General features: G+C 40.4%; 2 protein-coding genes across 6 annotated transcripts in view; both read right to left on the bottom strand.

Moving 5' to 3' along the window:
• Window positions 1–45: 45 nt before the first annotated feature.
• On the bottom strand, window positions 46–9,403 carry si:ch211-106k21.5 (leucine-rich repeat-containing protein 26). Of its 4 annotated transcripts, XM_018678096.2 has the most exons (4): window positions 9,064–9,401; window positions 8,782–8,871; window positions 4,082–4,268; window positions 46–4,005 (listed from the first exon to the last, which is right to left on the bottom strand). In XM_018678096.2, the coding sequence occupies exon 4, from the start codon at window positions 4,001–4,003 to the stop codon at window positions 2,774–2,776; it is 1,230 nt and encodes a 409-aa protein (XP_018533612.1). In that variant the 5' UTR covers window positions 4,004–4,005; window positions 4,082–4,268; window positions 8,782–8,871; window positions 9,064–9,401; the 3' UTR covers window positions 46–2,773. The 4 variants fall into 4 exon arrangements, with proteins under 4 accessions (XP_018533612.1, XP_018533611.1, XP_050925826.1 ...); XM_018678095.2 differs by lacking the exon at window positions 8,782–8,871; XM_051069869.1 differs by lacking the exons at window positions 8,782–8,871; window positions 9,064–9,401 and adding an exon at window positions 5,113–8,733.
• Window positions 9,404–10,099: 696 nt separating this feature from the next.
• Window positions 10,100–26,999, bottom strand: part of LOC108884281 (zinc finger protein GLIS1) — a 45,674-nt gene continuing 28,774 nt past the window's right edge. For both annotated transcript variants that reach the window (XM_018678098.2, XM_018678097.2), the window contains exons 3-9: window positions 26,785–26,946; window positions 21,719–21,832; window positions 19,466–19,592; window positions 18,296–18,452; window positions 12,736–12,869; window positions 12,538–12,636; window positions 10,100–11,801 (exon numbers count right to left, since the gene is read on the bottom strand). In XM_018678098.2, the coding sequence (XP_018533614.1) occupies window positions 11,659–11,801; window positions 12,538–12,636; window positions 12,736–12,869; window positions 18,296–18,452; window positions 19,466–19,592; window positions 21,719–21,832; window positions 26,785–26,946 (936 nt within the window). In that variant the 3' untranslated portion in view covers window positions 10,100–11,658. The remainder of the gene's footprint in view (window positions 11,802–12,537; window positions 12,637–12,735; window positions 12,870–18,295; window positions 18,453–19,465; window positions 19,593–21,718; window positions 21,833–26,784; window positions 26,947–26,999) is intronic.

Below are 26,999 nucleotides of genomic sequence, written 5' to 3'. Positions count from 1 at the left end.
CGTTTGATGTGTTATTAGACATCATCATGAAACACAAGGAAGAACTAATGAAAAAAAACATTAATTTTATTTTCAACAATATTCAAAGTTGTTGTATACAAAACAACAATCAAGGTACTGCATCTGCCAGTAAAAAAAAAAAGATGAAATCAGTGCTTTTATTGTATGTCATACCTGTATTACCCATTTTCTTTTTTACACATAAGAATTATTAATGCTACTTCGTGTTATACAAAATATAAAATTATGCCTAATTTCACTTTTACAATCAGAGCTGCAGCCAGGACTTTGGAAATACTGAGGTCTCCTCATCACTCTCAGAAAACGTAAAATTAATTGGATATTTAATATTTAATTTATTCAGTTATACTTTCTGTAAAAAAAATTTTCACACTAACAACATTTGCAACTAATGCTGCTGTTTCAGTGTCTTCCTCTTAGAGCCAGAAATAAAATTGTGGGGTAATAAAGGGTGAAGCTGTTATTCATTTATGATTTTGTTGGCCTAAAAGTTCTCAAATTGAAATAAATTGGGTAAAAACAATACCCCGCTACCATCTAAAACACCCACTAAGTACAGTCTGTTAAATGTTTTAATTGACAGTTGAATAAGCCTCCTCCCCTGCTGCTACACCTGTCAGTTCTCACCAGCCACATAATGCAGTGATTTTGCCAACTGATGAAGCTTGACAGGACAACTAGTTAAGATTGCTAAGTTATGACTGGACGATCACCAGTCACAGGCAGGGTTTAGTGAACACCCAACTGGAGCATGTAACTTCCCTTGAGGTTGATGAAACTCTTCCAAAAACAAGTGGAAAAAAGGACATGACCTCAGTGTCTTTAGCTAAAGACACCGTGAAGAAACAGTTACTAAAAGACAGATATTTAAAACAACAAAAAACAAACACTCATGTGTCAGTCTGTCTTTTGACCTAACGGCTTTCGGCATTTAGATTGCAGTGAACCTAACAATGTATAAAGCTTTAAATGGAAAATATGTGAAAGCCCATGTGGAAAATTCACCTCTGCTTTTTAAATTCCAGGAAGCTCCACACCCTTCGCTGCACCCTCGCTCACTCTGTCTCACTGAACACAAACCAATTAGCATTCAAAGCCAACAAGTGTGAGAGTGAGACGCCTGTCTGTTCCACATCTGAGATAGCAATCACAAGTCTGCGTCCTGCTTCTTCGTGATGACCCCAATGTTCAGCTGTGTCTTTTGTGTAGGTTTCCCCCTCCAGTGTCATTATGTTGTCGCACCGCTGCACAGAAATGTTCTGCATCTCAGTTTACTGCACCAACGCTACAGAGATTTTTATCTTGCACCAGCATTTACGTGTGGTCGTCCTGACATTTTCCAACAATTATGCACATTTTATTTTGTGACGTCAAACCTGAGCAAGCGTCTGTCCTTTTATCCTTTCTTGACAATGACTTTATAAATTTAGACTTCTCACCTAAGCTTTACATTCCACATTTCACGTGTCCAGTGGACATTGCGATGGGATTAGTCATCGTTCAGCACTTATATTTCTGGTTTTGCAACTTAAGACAAATGAGTTTTATCCAGAACACCCTGTATGTAATGTAATAAGTGACAAGTCAAAGTGGAATGCATAGAACAGACACACTTGAGGTGAGGTAAAGGGAAGTACTTACTGCATAAAAGCCTGCTTGAAACTTAGAGTAACTAAGCACAGGAATTAAAAATATGTCCTTTGTAGACTCAAAAACAACATGAAGTGTACGTTTGCATGGAGTGCAGCATTAAATAGAATAAACAACAGCTGGCAAATTGCTCTTTTTTTCCACAGAGAAAAAAGTGGGCCTCCCTTTCAAACAGTCACTGCGTTCCTCAGGTCCCACAGGAAAAGCTCCGGATTAAATCACTTCCTCCTACATTGTGATACTACAGTGGTTGGACCAAACTGTCTCTGTGTTGATAGATAACTGGCTGTTTCTGAAACACACACGCGCGCGCGCACACACACACACACACACACACACACACACACACACACACACAGTCTCTTTTCAGTGCATTTAAAGGAATAATTTGACAGTTTGGGAAATACACTTTCTTGTTGAGAGTTAGATGAGAATACATGTCTGTGCGTTGAGCATGAAGCTGGAGATGGCTAGCTTAGCTTAGCTTAGGCCTTGTTGTCCCTACTGGTTTTCCATCATACTTAATGACCATGAAAAAGATATAAAATTACATTCTTTGTATGTGGTATTAAACACTGCAGGAACCCAGGTAAATGAAATGATGAAGAGATTAAAATGCCAGTAAACAACCCAGTGCAGAGAAAACAGATAGAGGCTCAAAGAGCCATAGGATATAACACTGATGTGTTACCTGTTAGCGCATCAGCTACAGTAGTTTTCCAACAATCTGTGTGAGTAGTCACTATATCACCAACCCTCTAGCATTGCCTGTTTAACGAGGATGCTTGGGTAAGCTTTACTTTGACACTTCATAGTGTGACCAAGCCTTAACGCCTGCTAATTCACACTAATTATTATATCTAATTTGTTAATCCATACACTAAACAGAGGGAGCAATGTAGTTCAATCAAACCACTTTAAACCAGTGTGAAGAGCACAGACAAAAACACAGAAATCTCCTGTGTGAGATAATCAAACTTATAGTGAAAGGTTTCAAGGACTCCTAACACGAACATGTGAGTGGTGCTGATTTTCTCCTCTAACTCTCAGCCAGAAAGGAAATAAACTTCCCAAAATGTTGGACTATTCCTTTAAGATGGTGTCATGAGAGGTCGACATTCTCATACTCTCCGTGGTCAGAGTCCTCCAGCTCGATGCCTGGAACCAGGCTGTAGTATTCAGTGGACTGGGTCATGTAGGCCTTCTCCCTGTCTGCTGAGTCTTTCATCACTTCTGTCACGCTGACTGTGTCCAGCTCTGTCTTGCTGGCCCCGTCGGGCTCCTGCGAGCCCTGCTTCCCGTCTGTGGAGCTGGAACAGCGTGAGGAGACTCTGGGAAGAGACTCCACTGAACCCAGCTTGATCTCCACTTCTTCATAGATGTCTCTGGTGCTGCCCAGGAGGGTGGATGCCGGGCGTAGCAGCAGCTGGTTCTTCAGGATCCCCTCAGTGGTGGTGTTTCCAGCTTTAGCCTGCTCAGCGGCCGCAGGTGGTTGCTTGCTGCGATGTTTCTGGCCGTTGCAGCTGGAGTTGGAGGCCCTCTTCTTTGAAGTGCTGAACACAGGCGCTTCTTTCTTCTTCCTCTTCCTCCCGCAGCACCAGCAGAGCACCAGAGCGGCGAGGATGAGGAGGGGAAGCACGATGAAGAGTGCGGTCAGGCCGGCGGGACGGCACACGTCACTGAGCCTCACCGTCCACACAGTCCTGCCGGCTAGGTGCCTGGGAGAGAAGCAGGTGAGGTTCCCCACCAGATCTTGCAGCTTGGTGGTCCTGTTAGCCTTCCTGCCTTCCTCCAGGGCCTCCAGTAACAAACAGGAGCAGTCCCAGGGGTTCCCCTCCAGCTCCAGCTTTTGCAGACTGGGCTTCTGCAGCACAGAGCCAGGGAGGACACGTAGCTGGTTTCCCTGAAGATACAGCTTCTGCAGGCTGTCAGAGTCCTGGAGGAAACCCTCAGGAAGCTCCTTAAGCAGGTTCCTGCTCAGATCCACCTCCACCAGGTTGGGCTGGCTAGCCAGAAACTCCCTTGGCAACGTTGTTAGTCTATTACGACCTAAGTAAACCCTCTGCAGCATAGAGGCCTCTTTGTCACTCATATCAACAGAACTGATATTACAGTTGGAGAGATCCAGCGTCTCTATGTTTGTCTCATTGGTAAACACAGACCAGCGCACATGGCTGACAGCAGAGCCAGAGTAGTTCAGGCAACAGATGCCAGCAGGAACCTGAGAGGGAAACTGGGACAAAAAGGTGTCTGACAGACACACACATCCAACCGCAAGTCCTGTCTTCACCAGCAATGTGAAAATCAGCAGGAGACTCCACAGGAAAACCATCTCTGAAACAGAAAATAGAGCAAAGTAAAACTTAGTTTATCATGTCGTAATCTATCTTGTCCTTTTCCTCAGCATTACCTGCTTCCTGTCCACTCTCTCTCCCTCTCTCTCTCAGCACTGAAGGGGATCCACTTTATGTAGGCTGACAGAGATGTAAATATGTGTGTAAACCTAGCAGCTTCTCTGAGGACTCCTGGTTGCTGTGAGGATCGTAGGAGTTGGCATGGTGACACAGGTCACTGGGGATCAGGAGTCCAGTGTTTGGCTGTGAGAGAGGAAACAGATGCTACTGTGACTTTCGTGTGAAGGTTACTCGAGGGTAGAGCTGGTGTCTACTTCAACAAGCAGGTTATCAGTTATACCCTCTAAAATCTGGACTAATATCCCAGGTTTTCCTCAAGAAAATTATTCAGACAACTGTATCTCTATGTAGAATTTAATTTATTGTAACAATGCAGTCTAGATATTTATCATTTGACTCGGTATGAGCATGAGGATATACCTCTACAGGTTTTGTTTTACTTTGGAGGGAAAATGTACAATATTATCGAGTGCAACCAGTAACTAGGTGCCATAAAGTTTTTGTATACACAGTATGAATGCATTAACAGTAAATGTTAACATGGCGCCAGCAAGAACTTTACTAGACTTTATTTATCTAAAACATGAAAATGCTCCAGATTTAGCCACAAAGCTAATTATCATGTGCTGAGTTCATGGGCAGGGTCATGTAAAAAAATAAGAGGAACAAACAAACAAGACCAAAAAAGCAAACAACATCAAAGTGCACATGTACGGTAGAAAACAGCATAAATGACCATGAGGAGAAGGAAGGTCCCTGAAATAATGTGAAATTGTTTCATTTCACTGTAATTTCATGTCGTAGAAATTACCCCTCTATGACTGTTCTAATCTCAGGTTTCATCTCTAACGCGTGTCTAGTTGGGAAACCGTGACATGACAACATTTGGGAAAAGCTTGCCTTAGAGACATAAAAAAACCTAATTGCTGGTCACTTCCTAAAAGGCCTATGTACTTGGTGACGCTGTCTGAACATAAAAGCATATGTGGTCGACATAAACAAGGCCTGTCTTTTCCAAATGACTTACATGTGAAGCAGGCAGGGAGAGGGAGACAGAGAGGGAGAGTGAGTGTGTTTGGTCGACTCCATCACCCACCACAATAGAGCTGAAAGCGGCTCTACAGTGAGGAGGCAGGAATGTGCTAACTCCCCAACAACAGGGTTAATTCTTCACCAGAGGAGGGTTTAAGAGGAGCACGGTTTTCAGCTGGAGTCTGTATGTGATCATCTAGACCTCCTCTAACCAGAAAGCAGCCTCACTTCTTCTTCTGCAGCAGTGGTGGTAAACTGACTTCAGGTAGAGAAATCACATTCAGTGACTAACCCCAACAAATCTCATCACAGCTAACAATCAAAGAAACAAATGGAAACCATCACCAACAAAGCAGTAACACCACAAATCAACTGGTTTCAGCTTTTAAAAATGTGAATATCTGCTGGTTTTCTTAGTTGGTTATGATCAGAAACTAAATATCTACCTCCTGAAGACCTTTGTGGCAGAACCATGAACCTCTTCACAGAGAGTATGAACTATCCACAGTGCGGTCCATGGGAAAAAAAAAAACACTTTTACCTTTTAACAATATAAAGATAAGGGTGGAAAATACTGGATGAACTTCTTACTCACAGGAGGTCTTATTGCCATTTTCCTTATCCTTTTCCTTATTTGTTTTGACTGTGTATACATCTCTGAGTAATAAACCGCACCTGTGTTTATTTGATGACTTCACCCTGGGCCTTCTGTTCTTCAGCACAGTGGCACTTTGAGCTAAATGCTATTGTCAGTAGGCTATATTTAAGTCTGGACGAGACTAGAGAGGCCACTTTTTTATGTGTGTGATCTCATTATAAAGTATATGGGCTGAGTGAAACTTAGAAGAGACACTCTCCTTCAAAAAGAAGTTAACATGTATATAAGACCAACTGCTGATTTTCAGCCTTGACTTAAATGATCAGCAGCAAACAAACACAGGAAGTGTGTCAAAGGAAAGAAACACTCTACCCCTGGCTGATTTTTTGTTTCTTGTAGAAATGATCAGATACATCTAAAATGTAGAGTGCAGAGTGTAAAGGAGGATGAGGTATTGCTGGAATGAAGGAGGATGTTTATGTTATGCATATTTATCTATATTGCCTAGAGACAATATACTAAATCATAATCTGGACCTCTTCTAGTCAAACTGATGTGTACTGATCCAGCCTATACCTGCAGCAGTATTTCAAAATGTAGGATGTTTCCTGGCACACTGATTTCTTAAGTCATTTCGCATGTTTCACTATGTATTTTTTGTCATTTCATGCCATTTAAATGCCAAAAATGTGTAAACATGACATGTGAGATGTCCTTCAAAATGACATGCTATTCATACACCATCCTGTGATATGACGTTAGAAGAGGACCTGAGTGGTTAGCATGAGCAGCGACAGCCACAAAGAGATCCTAATGCCACAGTCCAGAACAGTGATGATCGCGTAGATTAACATCAGAACACAGAGTTACTGATAACAGCTTTTAATCACTGATAACCTCACGCTGGGTGATGGATCTCAGTCAGTTCAGATAAAATGAGTCACTCTGACATTTAAAACCTTCAAGTTCTGCTGAGGAGTTCCTGCTTGACTCTGTGAGCGTGTTTCTAGTTCAGTTAAATGTCCATTAGTGGGCGGTTAAAGATGACAGTTTGAACGAAAGAGGGAAAACCACCTTCATAGATCATGTGACACCATCAGGGTTGAAACAGAGACAGAGCTGAGGATTATGGTATAAAAATGTCTTTTAAAGGGATGTTACACTAAAATTACATGCTTTCATGTTAGTGTGAAGTTTCCTTGGATGAAATGTGTCTTTTTAACCTGATTAAACTGATTTGTTAGCCACTTGAGGGCAGCAGAAACCGTAAACTATAAATGCAACAACAACAATGGAGCAAATAACATTAATGCAAATCTCTTATTTTAGTTAACTTTAACACTCAAACACATTAGTAAGCAGCTTATTTAATTATCCAGTGCATATGGAGCAACACTGGCATTCATCCACAAACTCCTGAGGGAAATATCTAGCTGCTAAATACTTTACTATGTACGCCAGCTAGTCCCTGACTGTGTCTGAAAACAGCTTCCTGCTGATGCAGAGAGAGCAGTGAGAGGGAACCAAACCATTTAGGCTGCAGGCCAGAAAACCAAAAAGACCTAAAAGAGACGCTCAACAGGGCTGAGGGTCAGCAGAGTCAAGTGATGATGGTTTTTGTAGGTTAAATGATCCAATGTTAATATAAAACATTGATTATTGCAGCTTTAAATTTCAAATATATGTGACTGTGCTTGTTCTGTGATTCAGTTTGATTGATTTCTATGGTGAAGCTTCACTATGAAGCAGTTATTTATCTATAAATCCTTCGGGAACTTTTTTTTTCTCCCTTTTTTAATAAGGCCAAGTTTGGTCAAATGTGTTCACACCGCACCCCTAACTATCAGCAAATGCTTCCATGGAGATGAATCCAGTTGTAATGAAAATCTAGAAAAAAAAAAACAGTCATTGCCAAATTTAAGATAAGGAAGATTGGAGTTTGTGTGTGTTTTTCGTCTTGAACTTGAAACTCTCAGAATTCGCCATGTGATCTGACCCCTGCTCTGTGTTTATTTATAGTACGCAGCATTTCATATCCTTTTACTCTGAAATTATTTGCATGCTACTCTGCTCTGTAAAAGGTTTTTGTTCTATCTGATAGCCATCAGCAGAAGATATATAAGCTCTTTCACTCTTCAGAGGAATAGGGAAAATAGTGGGGGGAGTTGTATGGTTACATGTTATGGTAATAATTTGCTTAGATTTGGATGCTTTGGTCCAAATGTTCACGTCAGAGCTAAGTTTGGATGAAGTAAGACATTTGTATCAGTTGCTAATTCCATGCATTCACCAGTTAAGATAACTTAAAGCCTGAAGAGTCAAACTCCCACCTCAGTCTGATAACAGAGACAGTCCAAAGGTCGGAGTCGACTCTCATCCAGACACGTTTCAGTATCTGACAGCTGAGGAGATCTGCCCGGTTTGAGGCTCTTGTAGATTTGTATCAAGGGAGCATTCACTCCAAATATTGACAGATGACTTGGATCTTTGGATTTTGAAATCACACACAAACAAGAGACACTTGTCGACCTTCACAGAGCCTCAGAGTTAAGCCTTATGAGAGCGAAAGCCCTTCATCCAAACAGAGGATTTTCTTGGATCGGATCCTCTCAGGGCGTGTGTGTGCCCGGCGAGAGGAGCAAGGTTTAAATCTGGAGAACATGGATGATCTCACTCGCCAGCAATGTGAGTTGCTACATCCTCTCTGGCTGCAGAGCTTCCTCTGAAATAACGGTCTCCATTCTCCTTTCATACAGATTTCCATCAGAAAATATGTTGCTGCAGCTGCAGCACCACCGAGGACACACAGGGCATGTCCTTGGTGTATTTTCTGGGAGTTTGGGGAGTTTTAGTTTGTGAGTCTCTTATTTTTTGTACTCAGTGTAATTCAAATGTACTAATTTAAGGTAAAAAACAAAAATAATTCAGGATTCTGTGCTTTGTCGGAGGTCAGAGGTCATTTAAAAAGCTTGTAAGGAAATAAAATTCAAACATCAAAAGATAGTCAAACAGTTGATTGAATCAATAAAATGAAGAAAAACCCAAATAATGAGATAACTTATGTACTCATTTGTCGTCTGGTCAACATCTTCTGTCAGGGGTAGGGTTGTATGACTTGTATGTTGCTACATTCTGGCACAAAACAACCCATCATAACTACAGAACAAAACAGTTGTTATTAGTCTTTACTGTAAATATACCAAAATGCAGACAGTGTGAGACAAAAACACAAGGTTTCCTGAATAAAAAATAGAGATAAACTCCTTGAAACATGAATACACACCTGCTGAGGACATGAACAAACACTCCAGAGAACAACACTTCCATAAAATGTTAAATGTTTCTTACCCATGATTCTGCTGCAGCTCTGAAACTCTGATTCAGGATCCAAACATCACCCACAGCGTCTCTCTCCTCTCTGCATCCCATCAACTGGCCCGGCTGAACCTCTCGTCCTGCGTATCTGAGGGTGTGTCTCCCTCCGAGCGGAATGTGGAAATACAGCCTCCAGTCAGTGTGTGTGTGTGTGTGTGTGTGTGTGTGTGTGTGGAGAGAGAGAAAGAGAGGCGGTGTGTGTCAGTGGGAGGGTGTAAACAATGTCTATTCATTCACCATGTTCAGTTAAAAGTTCGTTTACCTGAAGCTGTCACATTTGATCCGCTCCGAGCTCAGTGCGAAGTTGAGCGGATCTGCTGTGGAGACAGAGCGCCCTCTGCTGGCTGAAGGAACTTTGTCACCAAACTCACGAAAGTGAACATTGATTTGTCACATGAGTCTAGGATGAGGTGGAGACAGTTTAACTGATGTACATTTTCAAAAACCAACCTGATACTCTTCATCCTTGAAGTCAAGTCTTCAAATTTTCATGTTTTTTCACGACGATGTGATCAGAACCTTCTGTGCAAAACACACAAAAAATGATAACACAGAACGTGGAAAGGACATTTTAAAGTTTCTTATACTTTGTTATTTTTGCAATAAGAAAGAAATAATAATGTGGATAAATATGTCAGTGACTAGCCTTACCAACGACTAACCTATGACCAATAGGCGGCAGTATAAACCAGCAATCAATCACTTACCTTTGGCGTGAATTTACAGCATCAGTTGACATGAATTGATTAATTAACTGACAGACAACTGTTTTGATAATCAATTGTTTCACTCACATTTTATGCAAAAAATGCCATATATGACAGTAAGCTAAGCATCTTTGTGATTTAAACTGATGCTCTGGTGAAACTAGAAATTTGAAGATGATGTTTTTGGCTCTTGGAAACTAGTTTTGTTATTTTATAATAATAAAGGAATTAATCAAGAAAATAAATGGAACATTAATCATGAAAATACAGCCCATGCCCTACAACTAGCAAACAAAAACATATACAAACAAATGTTTTATTTAGATATAAAACACAGATGCATTTTTATACAGTCTATACACTGTTCATTGACAATAATAAGAAATCTCTCTGACTTGCTACAAAATCAGTGTAAACATTTTCTGGTTGGTCATTTTTTTAGAGTCTCTGTGATGAGACAGAAAAGAGTGCAGAGAACTTATTGTAAACAATGCACACCTCCCTCAATGAGTATAACACTGATAGAAACTGTACAACAAACATGTAAAGACACTGTGCTGAAGCAACAAGAGACAATATGAAAAAGGAGATTGATTATGTTTTGATTGTTAGATTACACATATTAAAACATATTTGTTGGCACCTTTCAGTCCATGACAGAGGAACCGTTGAGAGTAACTATATTTTATTGCTGGTTTTTGTTTTGTTTGTCAGTTTTCCAGTCCCAGGAGTCATCCACACTGACCCACTCTGTTCCACAGGCCGTATGCTTTGCAGTATGTACACTCAATCAGACACTTGGGGGCAGCACTGCTACAGTTTACTGTACACTCCGCTCTCCTGCAGCGTCCTCCGGTGTAACTGCACTCCAGGAAGATTGAAATAATCCAGCAGTTTGAGGTTGCTCAATCGCTTAAAACATGCTTCAACCTTGAAAGAATAGGTCAAAAATTTGGGAAACATGGAAATAAAGGCTCTAGGATGTCCCTACAAAGAAACAGTCCACCACATAATCCCCCTGTAAAATGACATTCATTTTTCTTTGGTTTTTGTACTTATTATACAAAAACGAGATACAACACATCAATGAGTAAGCTGTAAAGTTGTTGGTAGGCTAATTTTGGTACTTTTGCCAGTTTACCTGTTTTCCAGTCTTTCTGCTAAGCTAAGCTAACCTACTGCTGGCCTAGCTTCATAGTTACCATAGTCTCAAAAACTGAACTATTCCTTGAGGGGCCTGGACTGCTAAATGCTACTTGTCATCCACTATAACATAATGGTTCCCAACCTTTTTGGCTTTTGTGACATTTAAAATGAAGCTTCTTGCGACAGCTTGTCACATCTTGCATCCAGTATCTGCATTACAATGTTCCACTCTGTTCACTCAAAGATCGTTGTTTTAACACTTCCTGTTGGCAAAGCTGCTGATCGAGGGGGCAGAATTAACCTCACTGATTGAGTTTAACATCAGTGGCAGAGCCAGAGAGCCAGCTGACCGACTTTCCAAAGGATCAAACAAAACTGATGAAGTGTATAGCTCGTCATTCTATCCAGATCACAAATGCTGTGGTCATCTCTGAATAAAAAAGTCACTGCTATTTACATCTACAATTTGACCAGATGTTCTCTTTGGCTGTTTATGTTTGGCTCTACTCTGCCTTTTGTAAGTTTTACACTTTTGTCTGTACCATTAAAACTCCTGCTGCCATATTTTTCAGCCGAGAACGAGAACAATGCTGACAACTTCACTTCTGAGTGAACAGCATGTTGTGGATGTGATTGTCCGTCACACATCAGTCATGCTGCATTTTGTCCTTAGGAAAACAAAGTGATTTTGGTTTTGTCTGGTTCTGGGCTGTCATCACGAGTCCAGGTAGATGGAGTAGATTTGATTGAGGCAGCGGTCGACGCCTCCCGCCTGGAAGAGGAAGCTGTCGTCTGGGCAGGGAGACATGGAGTAACCGCCCCCTGCCTGGCCCTGCAGGTCCTGCAACAAGTCAAACCCTGAGAGGAGAAAAACAGAGAAGTGTTCTCATGTCAAGGAGAGTGAGCCTGCAGTTATTTTAATAATTAATACTCAATTATTATGTAAAGAGCTTATTGCCAGTTAAATATCCCTTTCCTAACCCTTTCTTTTCTTGGTTTGCAACCAAGTGACATTAGTTTGTTAAGTATTGATTAAAAACAAGAGGAATCCCAAAGCAAACCAGACCAGATTCTATAACAAATTATGGATTAAAAAACAAAGGATAGTCCGTCCAGCCAGCTCGTCTAGTTCTAAAAGGGCTGAGTTATGCTAGAAAAGAATTAGTTCAAAATGAATCTTCCACATGTTGTCTGAAAATGACGCCAATCCCGCGTTGACAGTTGCTCCCAACAGCTACACTCAGTAAAAAAGCTTGTAAATATATAAAACATCATTTAAATATGGGGATAATGGAACACATTTTCTGGAAGACATTCATGGTGTTGCACTCAGTTATGAATAAGAAAAGTGACAGAAGTTGTTGTGTAATGAATGAAAAAAAAAAAACAGACAAAAAATCCTGTCTCTGTTCTCACCTCAGTACACTCGGCTGATCATTGTGCGAGGTGAGCAAATTTGCCGGTTTGTAGGTTTCCAAAAAATTACAAAAAGATGCAGCACTCCAAGTGATGGTGTGCGAAAGCTGTGGTGGGAGGGGGTTTCAGATGCTGTTTGATTACCAAACAAACTCTTTGTTGTTTGTTGTTGTTTTACCTGTGGAGTGAGAGGTGGGGGGGTTCGTGAAGTAACTGGCAGGTTCAAAGCCTCCATCGTTGACTGATTGAACCACCTTTCCCTCTCCATACAGACAGCCTTGGAGAATCACAGAGCAAATGATGATGAATGCCAAGAAGTACACAAAAAACTGCGTATGTCACATTGATGCGACACAGCTGCTGATGCTGCTGGTACCTTGCTGCTGAGAGAATACTTGCTGTTGGTGGCTGTAGGTTTTCTGGTAGCCCTGCAGCCGGACGTCAACTCTGTCTGATGAAGAGCTCACTGGGCTGACGTCAGCCGGCATGAACAACGATGTGGATCTGGTCCTGTTGGTAATACAATACCAGGCAGCTGAATTACTCAGTTCCTCAACATTAATAATATGAACAGTTGAGTCTTTATGCTAAGCTATGCTAACTACACTACTGGCTTTAACTTTATATTAATGCAAATGAGAGTGGTCTCGATCTTCTCATCAAACTCTCTGCAAGAAAGCCAGTGAGCCAATTCCCCAAATCGTTGACCTGCTCCTTTAAAAAGCCCAAACAAGAATTCATTAAAACTGACAGATTTGGTGGTTTAACACCAAGCTCTTTTTTTTTAAGGTGGATGAAAGAAAATCAAAATGCCTCGAGGACTGATACGTGACTGACTCACCCCAGTTGCATTTTTATAATAATGCCTTTGTTTTGTACTTTCCTCCAGTTGGCCTGAACTTCTCTTCTGCTGAACTGCTTAAGGTTTCTGTCACATAGAGATGTGCATCAGTGTTTTTTAGGCTTCATTAGCTTCACCGCAAGATCTCCAAGCCAAGAACTCTTACGGTAAAATGATGTTGATGTCATAACCACATTACAGTCATAAACAAATTTGAAATGAAATATGATATTATCACACCAGCAGTCTTGGAGTCACTTTTTCTTTTTACACCTACGTTTTTCTGTAATGTTAGGACTTGAGGTAATTTATTTGTTTAAACTGAGATAATTTATCTGAATAATAATAACTGTAACTTAAGTTATGCAGCACTTTTCAAAACAAAGCGTTTTACATGATTTGAAACAGAATTACAACATTAAGAACTAGAAATTAGGCAGTAACATTGAAATGAAATAAAAGAACAAAAGTGAATAAAATAAAAAAGAAGATAAAAAGAAGACAAAAACACTGCTATTTTTTAAAAGATGAGTTGATTTCGAGTTAAATCAATCTTAAGATAGACTTCAGTCAAACTAAGCAATAGCTCTGATGATACTGTTTTCAGTCTACTGTATATATAGTTATCTAAAACTTGGTTTCACTCAACTTCAATCAAACCCAGACAAAGTGTTTTTCAGCAGATAACCATTAGCTGGCAGTGTGTCGGCAGCTGTTACCAGACACAAACATGTAAACAATTACGTACAAACAGTACAGTTTATATAAGTAAGCGGTTCCACCTCAGGGGGGTAATGTAGGCGGGCTTTGTACAGAGCTGTATCCATCGCTACGCTGCAAGAATGTGCTGACTGTGCACAAACACTCTGACTCAACATGGAAACGAATGAGTCAGTGGAGCCAAGTCGACAAGAAGAAAGAGAGGCGGTCGAATCTCTCTCCAAGGAGATATGCAGCTGAAAACCCCCAGTACGGTATTTGAGGCCCCCTCCCCCCCTTCTTCCTTCAAAGAGCTCGCTCTCAGCATTTCATGTGGCCTGAGAACTCTCCTGGATGATGTACTGTAGCATATTGGTCCCCAGAGAGCCAAATGGCCTTGGTTTCTGCTGGAGAAGTTTTAGTGGGCTTCATAAACAAGCCAGGCCTTGTCAGAGATACTGATGGCTTCTGGCCCAAGCGCCTTCTATATACGCATCTGACTGGCTATAAAAAAAAGAAAATGTTTGGAGATTTCTTTACATATCTATCATTTGTCATCCCCAGGTCTCTTTATTGCCCATTTCCCATGTCAAATGCTATTACATTTAATTTAACAGTCTATGCCTTCAGTGGAGAAACACAATAAAAGCCAAAATTAATCAGAAGTACTTTTTGAAACCCGAACAGATATAAGTTACAGATGGCTGTGGCTTCCCAAGGTAATAAAATCCAGGCTTTGTATAGGATTATGTAAACAAAGTGGGCTTTGATATAGTATGACTGTTGAAATGAATGTACCGCGATGACTACGAGCCCCAAGAATTCAACACTTCTCTGGATTCCCCTCAGTGGCCCCTGGACCAGCAGCGCTGACCTTAACTATAAACAACCGTCTGTTCCACGCTTTACATTCTTGCGACGCTGCAACAACATAGCTGGGATGTCTGAGTCGTGCCGTGCGTGGCCCTGCTGGGCTGATCTGTCGTTCTTTGCGGCCAGTGTGCCCAAACCTTCTCAGATGCATGGGCTCAACAGAGAGCCCACGCCTGAGGGAGCAGCTGTCAGCACAACCTCAGGAAACTGTTTCTCTGATCATATTTTACCAGCTAAACCCCCTCATCACTCACTTTTTTTCTTTCTAACTAACTACAGCCAGCTGCCCTCCTTATATCTGGAATGAGAGGAATCCTGCTTGCAGAATTTAAGATCTTATGTTTATACAGACTTTATACTGTATGCTACCCTGCCTTAATCCATGGCTGCTTTTTAATAGCAGCATGCTTGTGCTGGATCAGTGGAGGGGATGAGTAGGTTTACCGAAGGTGCCAGCTCGTGCACACAAAACTTATCTGTTTTCAGTTTTGGCTGAGGAAAAGCTGCTGAGTATCTCTGTAATATAGATTTACTGGATTACAGAGGATCATGTTGAATGTATGTAATGCAGATGGAGGTTTAATGTGATCTAAGGCACTACCAATTAGGCACTTAGAGAAAAGAGAGTAGTGCTTATTGCATGTTGGAGCTGCAGTAAATATAAGATGTGTGGAAATGTCAAACATTTCAGTTAAACCGGCTATTTGGATCCAATGTCACTCGGAGCTTCTGCAAAGTAAACTTCATTACCTCTCTTTCCTTCAGATCGTATAATAGCGTTTCTGTGAGAGCCATCCCGGTTAGTGTGCCTGTATCTGATGGACACGTCGCTCCAAAAGGCCGATCCAGCTCTTCACCCCCCCCACCCCCCTCCCTCTCCTCCTCCTCGACCGCAGAACACACAAACCCTGCACATCACAAATACTCGCTGATGGACAAGCCTCAGCGCGGGCCTCCAAATCCCTCAAGTATTAAATAATTAAAAGAAGTCAAAATGGCTCGTCTCAGCCAGAGTAAACACGCGCCTGGCTATGAGGTCAGAGCTCAATGCCGACTGTGCTGTGAAGCAAAGATAATTTACTTTCACGTGTTTAACGTCTCGCTAAGTCATTTGGGGGAAAAACAAGTGCTTGTCTGGTATTGGCTTTGGCAGGCTGTCGTGTACTGCGGGCACCAGTGGGATTCTATGACATCCTCAGTCTCTATAAAGAGACGTCAATGGACAGATTGTGCATAGCTTCATGGAAGCTCTGGCTGCAAGCTTTGAGGCAATGGAGGCAGAAAGATGATGCATTAAGGCAAGTACAGTTACATGTCCTGAAAACAGAGAGAGAGAGAGAGAAACCCAAACTCTTACCTGAACATCAAATTTAAGGACTTTTGATTTACTACAAAATGGTTTTATTTGGTGAATCCAAAACTTTAAGTAGTCAGGATCCAGGTGCAATCCTGCTGCAGGTGACAGAGGTAAACCATCTAGATGAAGTTGGGTGTTTTATACTGTAGGCACATTCATTTTTCAAAATGTCAAGTACTTTCAAGGCTATCCACTGTTCTTCACGTTTCACTGACACTGAAATGCAATACAATGCAGTTTTATTACTGACCCTGCATCAGAGTCTGGATTTATGTTCAGAGAAGAAAAACCCATCTCAACAAGTCCTCTACGAACTGAAGAGCATTTGAAGGAAAATACACAGAAATACTGGACAACTTGAGGCAAAATAAGTTTCCCTGAATGTCTTTTTCTTCATCGTCTCAGTGCATTTTTACTTTTATACATTTAACCACATGTTTTTTTGGTTTACAAAAAAGAAAAAAAAGTTGTGTTAGCACAAGGCCGGCTAACTGGAAATTTTCCTGAGCTTTCAGGTGCATCTCATCAGTGGACCGAGATGACGAAATGCAGCTGAAAGCTCTGCAACGTTTTCCAGGTCGTGAACCTTGAGTGAAGAATTTCACCTGAATTTCTTGATTTGAGAAGATAATATGTCTCTGTTTAAAGAACTGTCTGAAAGCTTACAAAAATCAAGTTTTTACAGTAAGTGAACCTCATATTAAGAATTTTTTTGTTATAGTTCTATTTCCAAGGTCAATAATGAACCTTCGATTCATCCTTTTATAGGTTTGAATTTGTGTTCAGAGAGAGAGAGGAAAAAAAAACAACAAAACGTCTTAACACCTCTGCCAAGACCTAAAGCCCATTTAAAAACAACTCGAGAAATACTGGACAGTTTCACAAGAAAATATGTGCATTATATGTGAAGATTTTATATCATTTATTAAACCACAAAAATGTTACTTTGGCCCTTATCAACTCTGTTTTATTGGATAGACTGCCTTTGTTGTTACTGTTGTGCCAATAAAAGTTAGTTTACAGGCAAACCTTCAATGACCAATGATCTGAGGCCATATTGTCCAGAAACTGCTGCCCTGAAGGCTTTCAGCTGTATCTTTTTAGTCTCACTTCTACTTTTATACTTGGCAGACAAAATTTGTCTCAGTTTACAGTACACATAAGTTCTGCGGCCTCCAACTACCCAATCAGTGCAACCACAAAGCCATAACTCCATCTCTGGTGATAATGTCTCTGGTTTATTCAAGAATGCATAAGCTCACATCACGCTCCCTGTTTCCAGACAAGAGAGGCGAAGCAAAGTGACTTTGGAGTAAATCTTTAGAGTCACGTCAAAACAGGGTTTTGATGGCGTCCACGTATTTGAGGTTGAAACATGATTTGGGGGTTTGACACAGCACAGGGACGGACTGCTCCGAAGTGTTGAGCAGTTTAAAAATGCATTAATACTCATGCCAGAGTCGTCAAATGAATCCATTTGAGACACATAACAAGGCAACAGATTTTGGGGGTGAGCACCCGAAAAGACACCGCTTTGAGAACAGATTTCACATGCTGAGAGAAGCTCAAAACTGTGGTCAGTTTTCACTATTTTTATCTTTAGTAAAAAATAGCTCTAAATGAAAACTGCCAAATGCAAACGAAATCCCATTCAGCTCCATTGTATTGGGTTGGCAGCAGAAGTCCCAGCAGCAGATAACTTAAAACCTTGCCAGACACCACGAGGGGTAAAGCGGGAAAATGTGGCTTTTGTTTTTTGTTTTTTTAATGTGGATGAACTGACCATTTAAGTTTGCCTCTGGGTACATCATTAAGTATCATTAAAGTACTTTGCTTTCCAAGAAATAAAAGCAATGTAATTTTAAAATCCATGACAGTGAGAAAATAAAAATATATTTTTTTGACATTTATTGTTTAACAGCTGTATCTCATGATTTGAAAAGTTATTTTTCATGGTGACTTCACTCTGTAAAGCTCTAAACCAGTGCGAAACCCTGGGACATAAATTCAAGACGGGAAAAATAAACAAGAGAACCTCTCTCTGGTAAAAAACTACTGTTGGGCGGCCCATGAGCAAGGCACTTAACATCACATGTGTGTAACCGCAAGATATTGCAGAAGAAGCCCATGTGTGTACAGTCAACTTGTACCAAATCTTACACTCACCCCTCTCTCATGCTCCCTGGACTTGTTAACGAAGATATCGGGCTGTTGGCGTCAAAGTTTCCCTCTAAGCCTTGATACCTGGAGCAGGTGTCTGCTGATGGAGGGATAAACTCTGAATTCCCTCTGTTGTGGACGGAGCTGCTGTTTGAGTACACACCTGAAACAGAGACATAGCTGTTAGAGGACTATGCACCACCACACATAGCCTTGAAACTCAGCAGTGGAACTGTTGCAGGTTGCTTCAGTGTAGTGGTTTGTGCAGCTACAGTTAGCGTTGATTTACAGCTGTTACAGTGGAATCCAACAGTGACACAGTTTCAGAAAATCTGCTGAGAACTGCAGCTGCGGTTCTCAACTTTTCAGAGTCATCTTTAGAGTTTGAGTATCAGAGTTTGATACTCAAACATAGCTTTCTGGTGGTGTATTCATTTAAAGCTGTAACACATATACCTGCTTGCCATCAGCAGGGCTTTCAACACTTGGCTTTGACTTTGAGTTTAGGGGCAGCTGATGATGATAGGATGTGTCACCGTACACCCAACATACATAAAGTAATGTGCATACATAGGTATAAACATAAGGTTTCAGGCTCTGACATTTGGCCATTTCTGATAAGGATAGAGTCCTCTTGGGACATTTTCAGAATTAAACACTGACACGCTTGTTTCACCCTGGATAAACATAGCTTGTAGTGTGCCGTTTGAGGCTTTTCCCTCAAAGTCTTCTGGGTAAAACTGCAAGTAGTCTGAAGTAATAGACATGGACAGCTCTCCTGGACACTCTCTCCTCTCTTTTGCCAACTGAGCCTCAGTGTACCTGACAGCTTCTTGATCCCGGTTCAGCCATTGAAAGGGAAAGAAAAAGAGCTTGGCTGGAAAACCGGTTTGGAGAAGCTGAAGGACGGGCGGGGAGAGGGCCAACTCGCCCGCAGTCAGTGCCCGGTAATTGGACAAGGTAAACACTGGCATGATGAGCTATCATCGAAGGAATGGGAGAAGGAGGGAGAGGAAAAGGAGCAAATGAGGCCATGGGAGAAAATTAAAGAGACAGCTTAACAGCCCAGGTGTTTGGGCAATTACCATTCTCTTTGTTTTTTCTCTTTTCCACAGAGGTGTTGGAGCCTAAACACAGATTTCCACTTGCTTTTGCTACTGTTTCATCTGTGCATACCTGTGAAGTCATCTAAGCCTGGTAGAGGTGAGCTGTTTCCTTGGTGGGAAGAGGCAGAGCTGTGGAGATGCTGCCTCGCCAGACAATCACTCAAAATGTCAGATTCCAGCATTGTGTGCACCTGAACCTGTCGATAAGACAAAATACAGATGATCACATGGATACAGTTGATGAGAAAGGTGTAATAAGGTACATTTAGTATCGTGTTTTCACGTTGGGGAGCATGTGCGTTTGCCCGCCCACATGTAGGGATGAAAATAATTATGTTAAAGCTGCAGCTTAGTCTTCCAGCTGTTGGGCAATACAACTTCCACTGAGCTAAATTTTGAAAGTATTCACTTCACTTTTGATTACATACAGTAGATCAATTGGAAACACAGTGAGTTTTCTCCAGGCGGTCTTCTACTGTTCATTTTTCAAAGAAATGATGCTTGCACCAGATGCCTGGTTCTTGTTTTGTCTTGCGATCCAGCTTCTTTAAGTACCAAATCCAGAAATCTTGTTAGGCAATCTTATTCCAAAATGTTCTAACAAAGTTAAGGCAAGACAATTTACTTTATTATCCAGCGTTAACAGTGCATCCCCCAGGAGTTTCCAAAACAATTTATCGACAGCTCCAGGACTCGCGAAGGACACCCAGGAACCACAAAAGAGGAATGAATAATCAGCTAAAAATGTTTGCTCAAACCAGTGTTTATGAAGATACAAACTTCAATAGCTGTGAACACATCAGCTCAAAGAAATGTATGGCCGTAAGGAGTTTATGAAGTGCATGTTTAATATTTCAAAGTCCTATTTAGCCCCACAGGATTTACTGCAGTGCAGGGCGTGTTAGCCATGTCACAACTTACAAGCACACGTGGTTCTGTTTAAACCAAACAAGGCATGGGAATACACACAAAGCCCCAGTGTCACTCATGGTCCATAGAAAACAAACAAGGCCCAGATAACGCTGAACAATAGGCTCCCTATTCTGACTTCCAGGGAGTGTGTGTAATACTTTGTTTTGTTGTATTTCATCCTACTGAATCACAAACATGCTTACTCTCTCCTCCTGCTGCTGCTCTCCATCTCCTCCTCTAAGGAACAAGAGTTGTCCACGAGAGACCGTGAGTTACCCGTGACCACTGACCTCTGAGAAATCCCTTTTCTATTAAAAGTACGTTACAGAAAGAACAATTTCACTGAAAAAAAACCTTTTTGGGAGAATAATATGAGTTTTAAGGTTAAAAAGGAACAAAATGTCTCCCTTGCCTATAAATTGGATATTGACTTTCATTGGGTAGGACTCAGAAAAATAATATTAAAATACAATTGAGGAGAAAATAGAGTTTCAATTTGCATTTCCCTGAGAGTGCTCACATACTTCTAGTTTCCTTCATTCTTGCTCCTTCTCTTTGTTATTACTGACCTTTTTTTTTTTGCTCAGCACACTCAGGATCTAAGTGATGCCTCTTCAAGAACCTGACCTGCAACAGTGAATACAGTTCTCCGGCTGTCAAACATATATATGAATGTGTGTGTGTTATGAGTGTGTTTTCTTCTCACCGTGTGTGTGTTGCACTCTTTAATGTATGCAATTATTGGAAAAAAGTCTTCTTGGTGTCAGCACACACAACTCTGACAGTGTATGTTATTATTATTATTATAAACTTAATGTCTTTTGAAGGCAGAATTTAACCATTTTCACAAAAATGATTCGTGTCATGGCAGAAATGTCTCTGAAACTGTATTTACACATCTGGTGACTTTGAATGCTGCTGCATCATGGATCTTACTTCCATGCAAAATATAATGTTAATGTAGATTTTATTGACTGTTCTATAATGGTGGTCAAAGAGCAAAACAACATCAACTGTGCCCAGTGCATCAGAAAATAGTTTATGGAGCACCCTGGTGGCCTGGAGTTTGAAGACGCTGACCATGTAATCGCAATGCCCCTGGTCCAAGTCCAGATGTGTACCACTGTCCCCCGTCCAATAAAAACTTTTAAAAAATGCCCCAAAGTTGCTTTAAAAAACTCTTCTGCTGCTTTCTCTATATTTTATTCATGGCAGCTTTTTCTAAACCTCCACTACTGTTTGCTGCTGTTCAACCACATCTAATCTAATATAGTCCAACGTAATTCAGTTTTAGAGACACAGGGAGGTTTTTATTAAAGATGTGTGTCTCCAATGCTGGTGGTCAGAGACGTAATCATATTCTGCTCTTAGCTAAATGTCCAATGTGTAAAAGCATAATTGCTGCTTGTACCTTGACCTCCCTCTCCTGAAGGCCTTTGGCTGAATGAGCTTTGACGTGTTTCCGTAGCGAGCTGGGGTCGGTGTAGCGTTTGGTGCAGCCCGGGATCTGACAGGCGTATGGCTTCTGTGAATGAAATACAACCAGGAGAGGTGAGAGAGGACAGAGACAAAGGAAATGAAAATATAATGAAAATAAATTGCGGTGCTCTCTTCTCATCCCCTGTTATGTATCATCAGTCTGTGAGGTTTATTGTAGTATTTTGTGATGTGTTGGAGACGTTTCCTGTAATATCTCTTCCAGTGTTCAAAGTAGCTGCGCTCCAGGTATTAGTCAGGTGCAAGAGAAACAATCTCTGCTTTATTTGTATTTATTAACTTACATGGCTGAGCACACAGAGAAACATTTTCTCTGGATTATCTCTTCCATCAGCCTTGTCTACTTCAGTACTTATGTCGGTGATTTACTGCATATCCCATTTCACCCTTGATACTGAAGGCCTGAGACCAAAACATGAAACTTTCTGCTTTCAAGCTCCTAGAAAAGAAGCTTGACAAGAAGAAAAAATAGACCAAAAAACAACAAAATAAACCCATAAATAAGGATCGTGGTTTATGAAGTGGTACAGGCTGAACTCTCTCTGTATATTACAAAACATAGTCTTTTTTACCTCTGCTCAGAAAAGAGATTTCATGTCTGTATGAGTCACAACATCCACTCCATGATGAAGTTAATATATTCACACTAGATGATGTCAAACATAACATCTAATTGTGTTTACAAATGATAGTGCGAGTTTGGGTGAGTCACATCCAGATGGGTTACAGGTGTAATACTGTATACAGTAGTCTTGTGTATTACAAGCAGAAACATTTAGGGATAAATATTGTAAATGTGGCTATTTGGCGTGAAAATTGCACAGTGAAAGGACATGACATGTAGATCTGGTCAACATTTTACATAACGTGATCCTCAGCTGAGAATGGAGTATATTTACCTTTCATCTGCAGGCTTAAAGAGAGGAAGAGAGAAAAGAGTTATAAGGAGTAGCTCAGTGTACAGGATGTTTCTCCTGTTCAGCTGTAAATCAGTGCATTCATATAATAAACTGAATCAGCAACCAGAACTCAAAGAGAAGCTCATATAATGACGTTTGGCGACTATATAATGAATTTGTTGTATGCATTTATCTTCACCTGGAGAAGTATGTCTGCAGTAGAACATACTCCATGCAAAAGAAACCCCATTCAGAACATACATATAGATGTTTTAACATTCGTAAACCTAAAAAGCAGAAACACAAAAAGCTGTTTTCTGTTACTGAGGGCTGCGTTGCTTGTATTTCACAATTTTATCAAAGCTGTGAGTTTAGATGAGTTAACGAGCCCATTTCCATGAATCTAATTCCTTACAGATTTTTTCCCCTTTTCATTACTGAGCATTCAAACAGGTGGAGTGAATTAAGTTTTCGTGAAAACACATGTACAGTATTTAGTTGAATCTTGTAGGTTTAAGTACCAAGATCTGAGCATCACGAGTTAAAAAAGAATAGAAGCAGCAACGCAGCAGGCTAGAAGATAATGTTTTGCAGGATATTTTAAAGACTAATTATCAAGAGGCAACTAATCCATTGCTCAGTAAAACACACACACACAAGACACACACAAAGACTTGGTGGGTTCCAAAACAGCACGTCATAGGTCAAAAAGAAATGGCTGATAAAGTAGAATCCAAAAGTTATATATGTATATAGGTAGAAGGAGATGAGTTAAACAGCTCTTGTTACATGTACATGCAGTTTAAGACATTGAGTGATTATGCAGAAAGTTTGACGTTAATAACTTCTGTGGTATTTCTGTTTCGGGTAATTGAAAATTGCAAGTCAGCACTGCCTGAGAAAATGGACCACAGCGGTCATGACGTCAACATCACTGTCAAAATGGCGACTGCTGAGCTCCTTCTTCATCTTGGGGGAAGAGGTAGTGATCTGAGGGGTCAAATCAGGTGAAGAGGGCAGGAAGGCTAATGTGGTCCATTTTCTCAGGCAGTGCTGACTTGCAAATTTCAATTAACTGAAACAGAAATACCACAAAAGTTAATCTCCTTCTACCTTAGGCCACAAACTTATCAATCAGTCCTCATATGTCATAATTCATAGAGCAGTTAGTGAGAAACTCAAGCAACTGTGTGGCACACATAGTTAGAAAAATGACAAGAATTGAATGAACACTGGTATTACTATAGGCACTGTAATATTAGAGAGTGTAACAACTTCATGTTTTGATGTCAGGTAGGAAGTGCCCTCTACAAAGACTGGATGAAATAAGTTGTTATGTTATGTTGTTTTCTACTGCACTGATTTGTTGTGCCTCTTGTTTTAAATGCCAAATTGTTTGTGTAATTCTTTACAAACCAAAAACAAATTTAAACATTTGAAATTTCAGACGTGCAATTACTCTGACATAGATCTTGCATCAGAGCATGCACTCCTCAACTGTGCCTAACTTTACATGCTGGCAAAAAAATTGGGCAACATCTTGCTCTTTCGAAACTATTTCTGAACAATATTCCCTGGGAGACCAACTCAGGGCTCCCTGAGTCTAAACAGATAAACTCTAAAAATGAAGTGCTGTTCTCTACTGTCTTTTAAATCTTGGACAAAATTCAGAGCAACTAACCAGTGACAAAGAAGCAGAAGTGCAGAATTTGTGTTTCACTTGCTATTTTGACTGATAGCTCACCATCATTCATCATCATTGTTGATTTTGGCAAAGTAATCTTTACCTATTAGATTATTATTATATTAAACACACATCTGAAATACAAACTAGGCAATAAATCTACAGAAACTAATGTAAGGTGGCTGTAAAACCAGCTAATTCTCAAGTTATGTGAGCTGAAAATTTTTGTGGAGACGTGTCTGCCTGAGTCTGACCTCATTTCAAAAAACAAATCTCCCTTAACACACTATTATTCATAACATTAGTAACACAATACAAGTTATTTAGTCAAACTTAAATAACTTGTATTGACACCAGCCTTTTCCTGCCTGGTTGTTATACTATATTCGGCAATTATTTACATTCAGACAATCTTCCACTGGGCCTCCGTGATGGCGCCAGATGTGTCTGATTCTTGATTTGTGACGCAACTGCGAAGCCGCTATTAGCCAGCATGAAACCACAAAAAGGAGAAAATAACTTTCTGCTCTTGTTGTAATAACACTGCACTGCAACATACAGCTCCATCTCATCCGTGTAATAAGAGATCTGATTTGTTGGATTACTGCTAAGTCCTCATCGCTTGTCAGCAGGAGTAAAAATAACTGTGGTTTATAGAATAAATCCACAGCAGGTATGCAGTTTCACAATCCTAAAGAATGTTCAGACTGTATATCAGGCAAGTATGCAGAGAGAGGAGGGGAGAGGGGAGCAGTGGCACTTTAAATTAAGGATGATTTTATGTGTGTTAAGTGCACATAAATGCTCCTTATTAACAAATATTATACATCACAGAGAAATATTTTGGACAATAAAGTGTAGTGTTATGTATTTAAAGCCTGTAGGAGAGCGAGGTTTTGTGCTCTACTCTTTTCAGACATGGATACTTCACATTGCTGGATTCATTTATCTGGTAAAGTGAGAGCTTTTTGCTATTCAGACTTTACATAAATGTTCCTTACAGCTTTATTCAGACATGTAGAGCAATAAAAGGAGTATAAAGTTAAGTAAAAGGATTTATGCAAAATATACTCTTGAAACTACTTCTACTTTCAAAACTTGAAAAACAAGCATATAAAATACGACATATTGTTAACCAGTGGTTTTTGGCCTGTTACTCCCTATAAAGAAACAATGTCTAGTTGGGGCTCATTGTCAGGTTGTTAGCAGTTCCACCACCAAATGATTTCCCCTCTAAACTTCTCACATGGTTTCAGTTAAGTAATTGTTTGGAAACTAAAGAGGCAAAATGATCTAAACTACATAACTGTATATAAAGTGGTTAAAACTGGCTCCATCTCAAGAGGCTACAACAGTAAAATGCTGCTCAGACACTGAGACATCATCAGTAACAATCTGTTATTAATAGAAACCCATCAAATTTGTATAAGCTGATCATGATTTGTAATAATCATAATCTGTCAGATAAATGAAGTGGAGTACAATATTTCTCTTTGAAATATAGTGAAGTAGACTTAGAAAGTAGAAATACAAAAGTAAAGTACAAGAGACAAAAAAATTGTACTTCAGCACAGTGCTTGAGTAAATGTCCTTTCCACCACTGGACACGAACGTACCTTCACGCCACAATCCTGGCACGATATTTGGCCCCTGGTGCACAAGAGGGAGCAGTGGTGAGTTTAAAAGTTTGGATTTCAAGGAATAAGCCTGTTTTCTGTTCTCTCACAGGCTGCATCAGCAGTGGATTTCATAACTTATTTTGCAGCCGATGCCTTAATTTATGACCATAGTGAGCGCAATGGGAAGCTCGCCCCCGCTCCTCTGAATCCCCTGATGAGTTTTCCCCATCAGTTTCATCATGTGACGTTATTAGATATTGAATTATGCTGCGTATTTTATAGCTTGTTGGGACTCCCATTTAATTCTAATTCTTATTTTCATCCCTGCAGTTGGCATGGATGAAAATATAAAGTAAAGAGAGGGTTTGATGGTAATATGAGGGTTTTTAAGAGGAAAATCATTTTTATAATCCCCTAAATCTCCTCAATAACTTAAAATTTGCTCATTCAGTACTTTTAAACAAGACATGTATTTACTTACTTTTCCTGTGCATATTTTAACTTTGTGCTGCTGTCTGCATTTGTGTCGCAGGTGTGATGGAAATCTTACTAGATCCCGGAGTCATTTTTATGTTAAAGTGCTTATGCAGACATGACAGATGTGTAAAATTACCATCAAATTTACATAACGAAGAGCAGGTCTGAAAGAGGCTACATGTTAGTAGTTTTACTAAACACTAAACTATAAACTTGTCCTACAATAATGTGTTTTTTAAGCATTAAGTGCAATCTTTGAGGCAGGTGTAGTGTGGATGGTGATGTGTTGTTGTTTGCTGACCGTGTCCAGGTGCGTGCGCTGGTGTTTGGCCCGATCACTGGAGTTGCTGAAGGCCTTGAGGCAGCCGGGGTGCTGGCAGATGTACGGTTTCTCTCCCGTGTGGCTCCTCAGGTGAATCTTCAGATTCTCCAGACGGGAGAAGGCCTTGGAGCAGCCCTCAAACTGGAAAGGAAAACAGAGACAGTTTCACTACAACATGATACATTCACCATTTG

This window comes from Lates calcarifer, linkage group LG4, assembly GCF_001640805.2.
Source record: "Lates calcarifer isolate ASB-BC8 linkage group LG4, TLL_Latcal_v3, whole genome shotgun sequence".
Classification (NCBI taxonomy): domain Eukaryota; kingdom Metazoa; phylum Chordata; class Actinopteri; family Centropomidae; genus Lates; species Lates calcarifer.
Note: the sequence above shows the minus strand (reverse complement) of the source record. Positions and strands in the feature narration are given on the sequence as shown.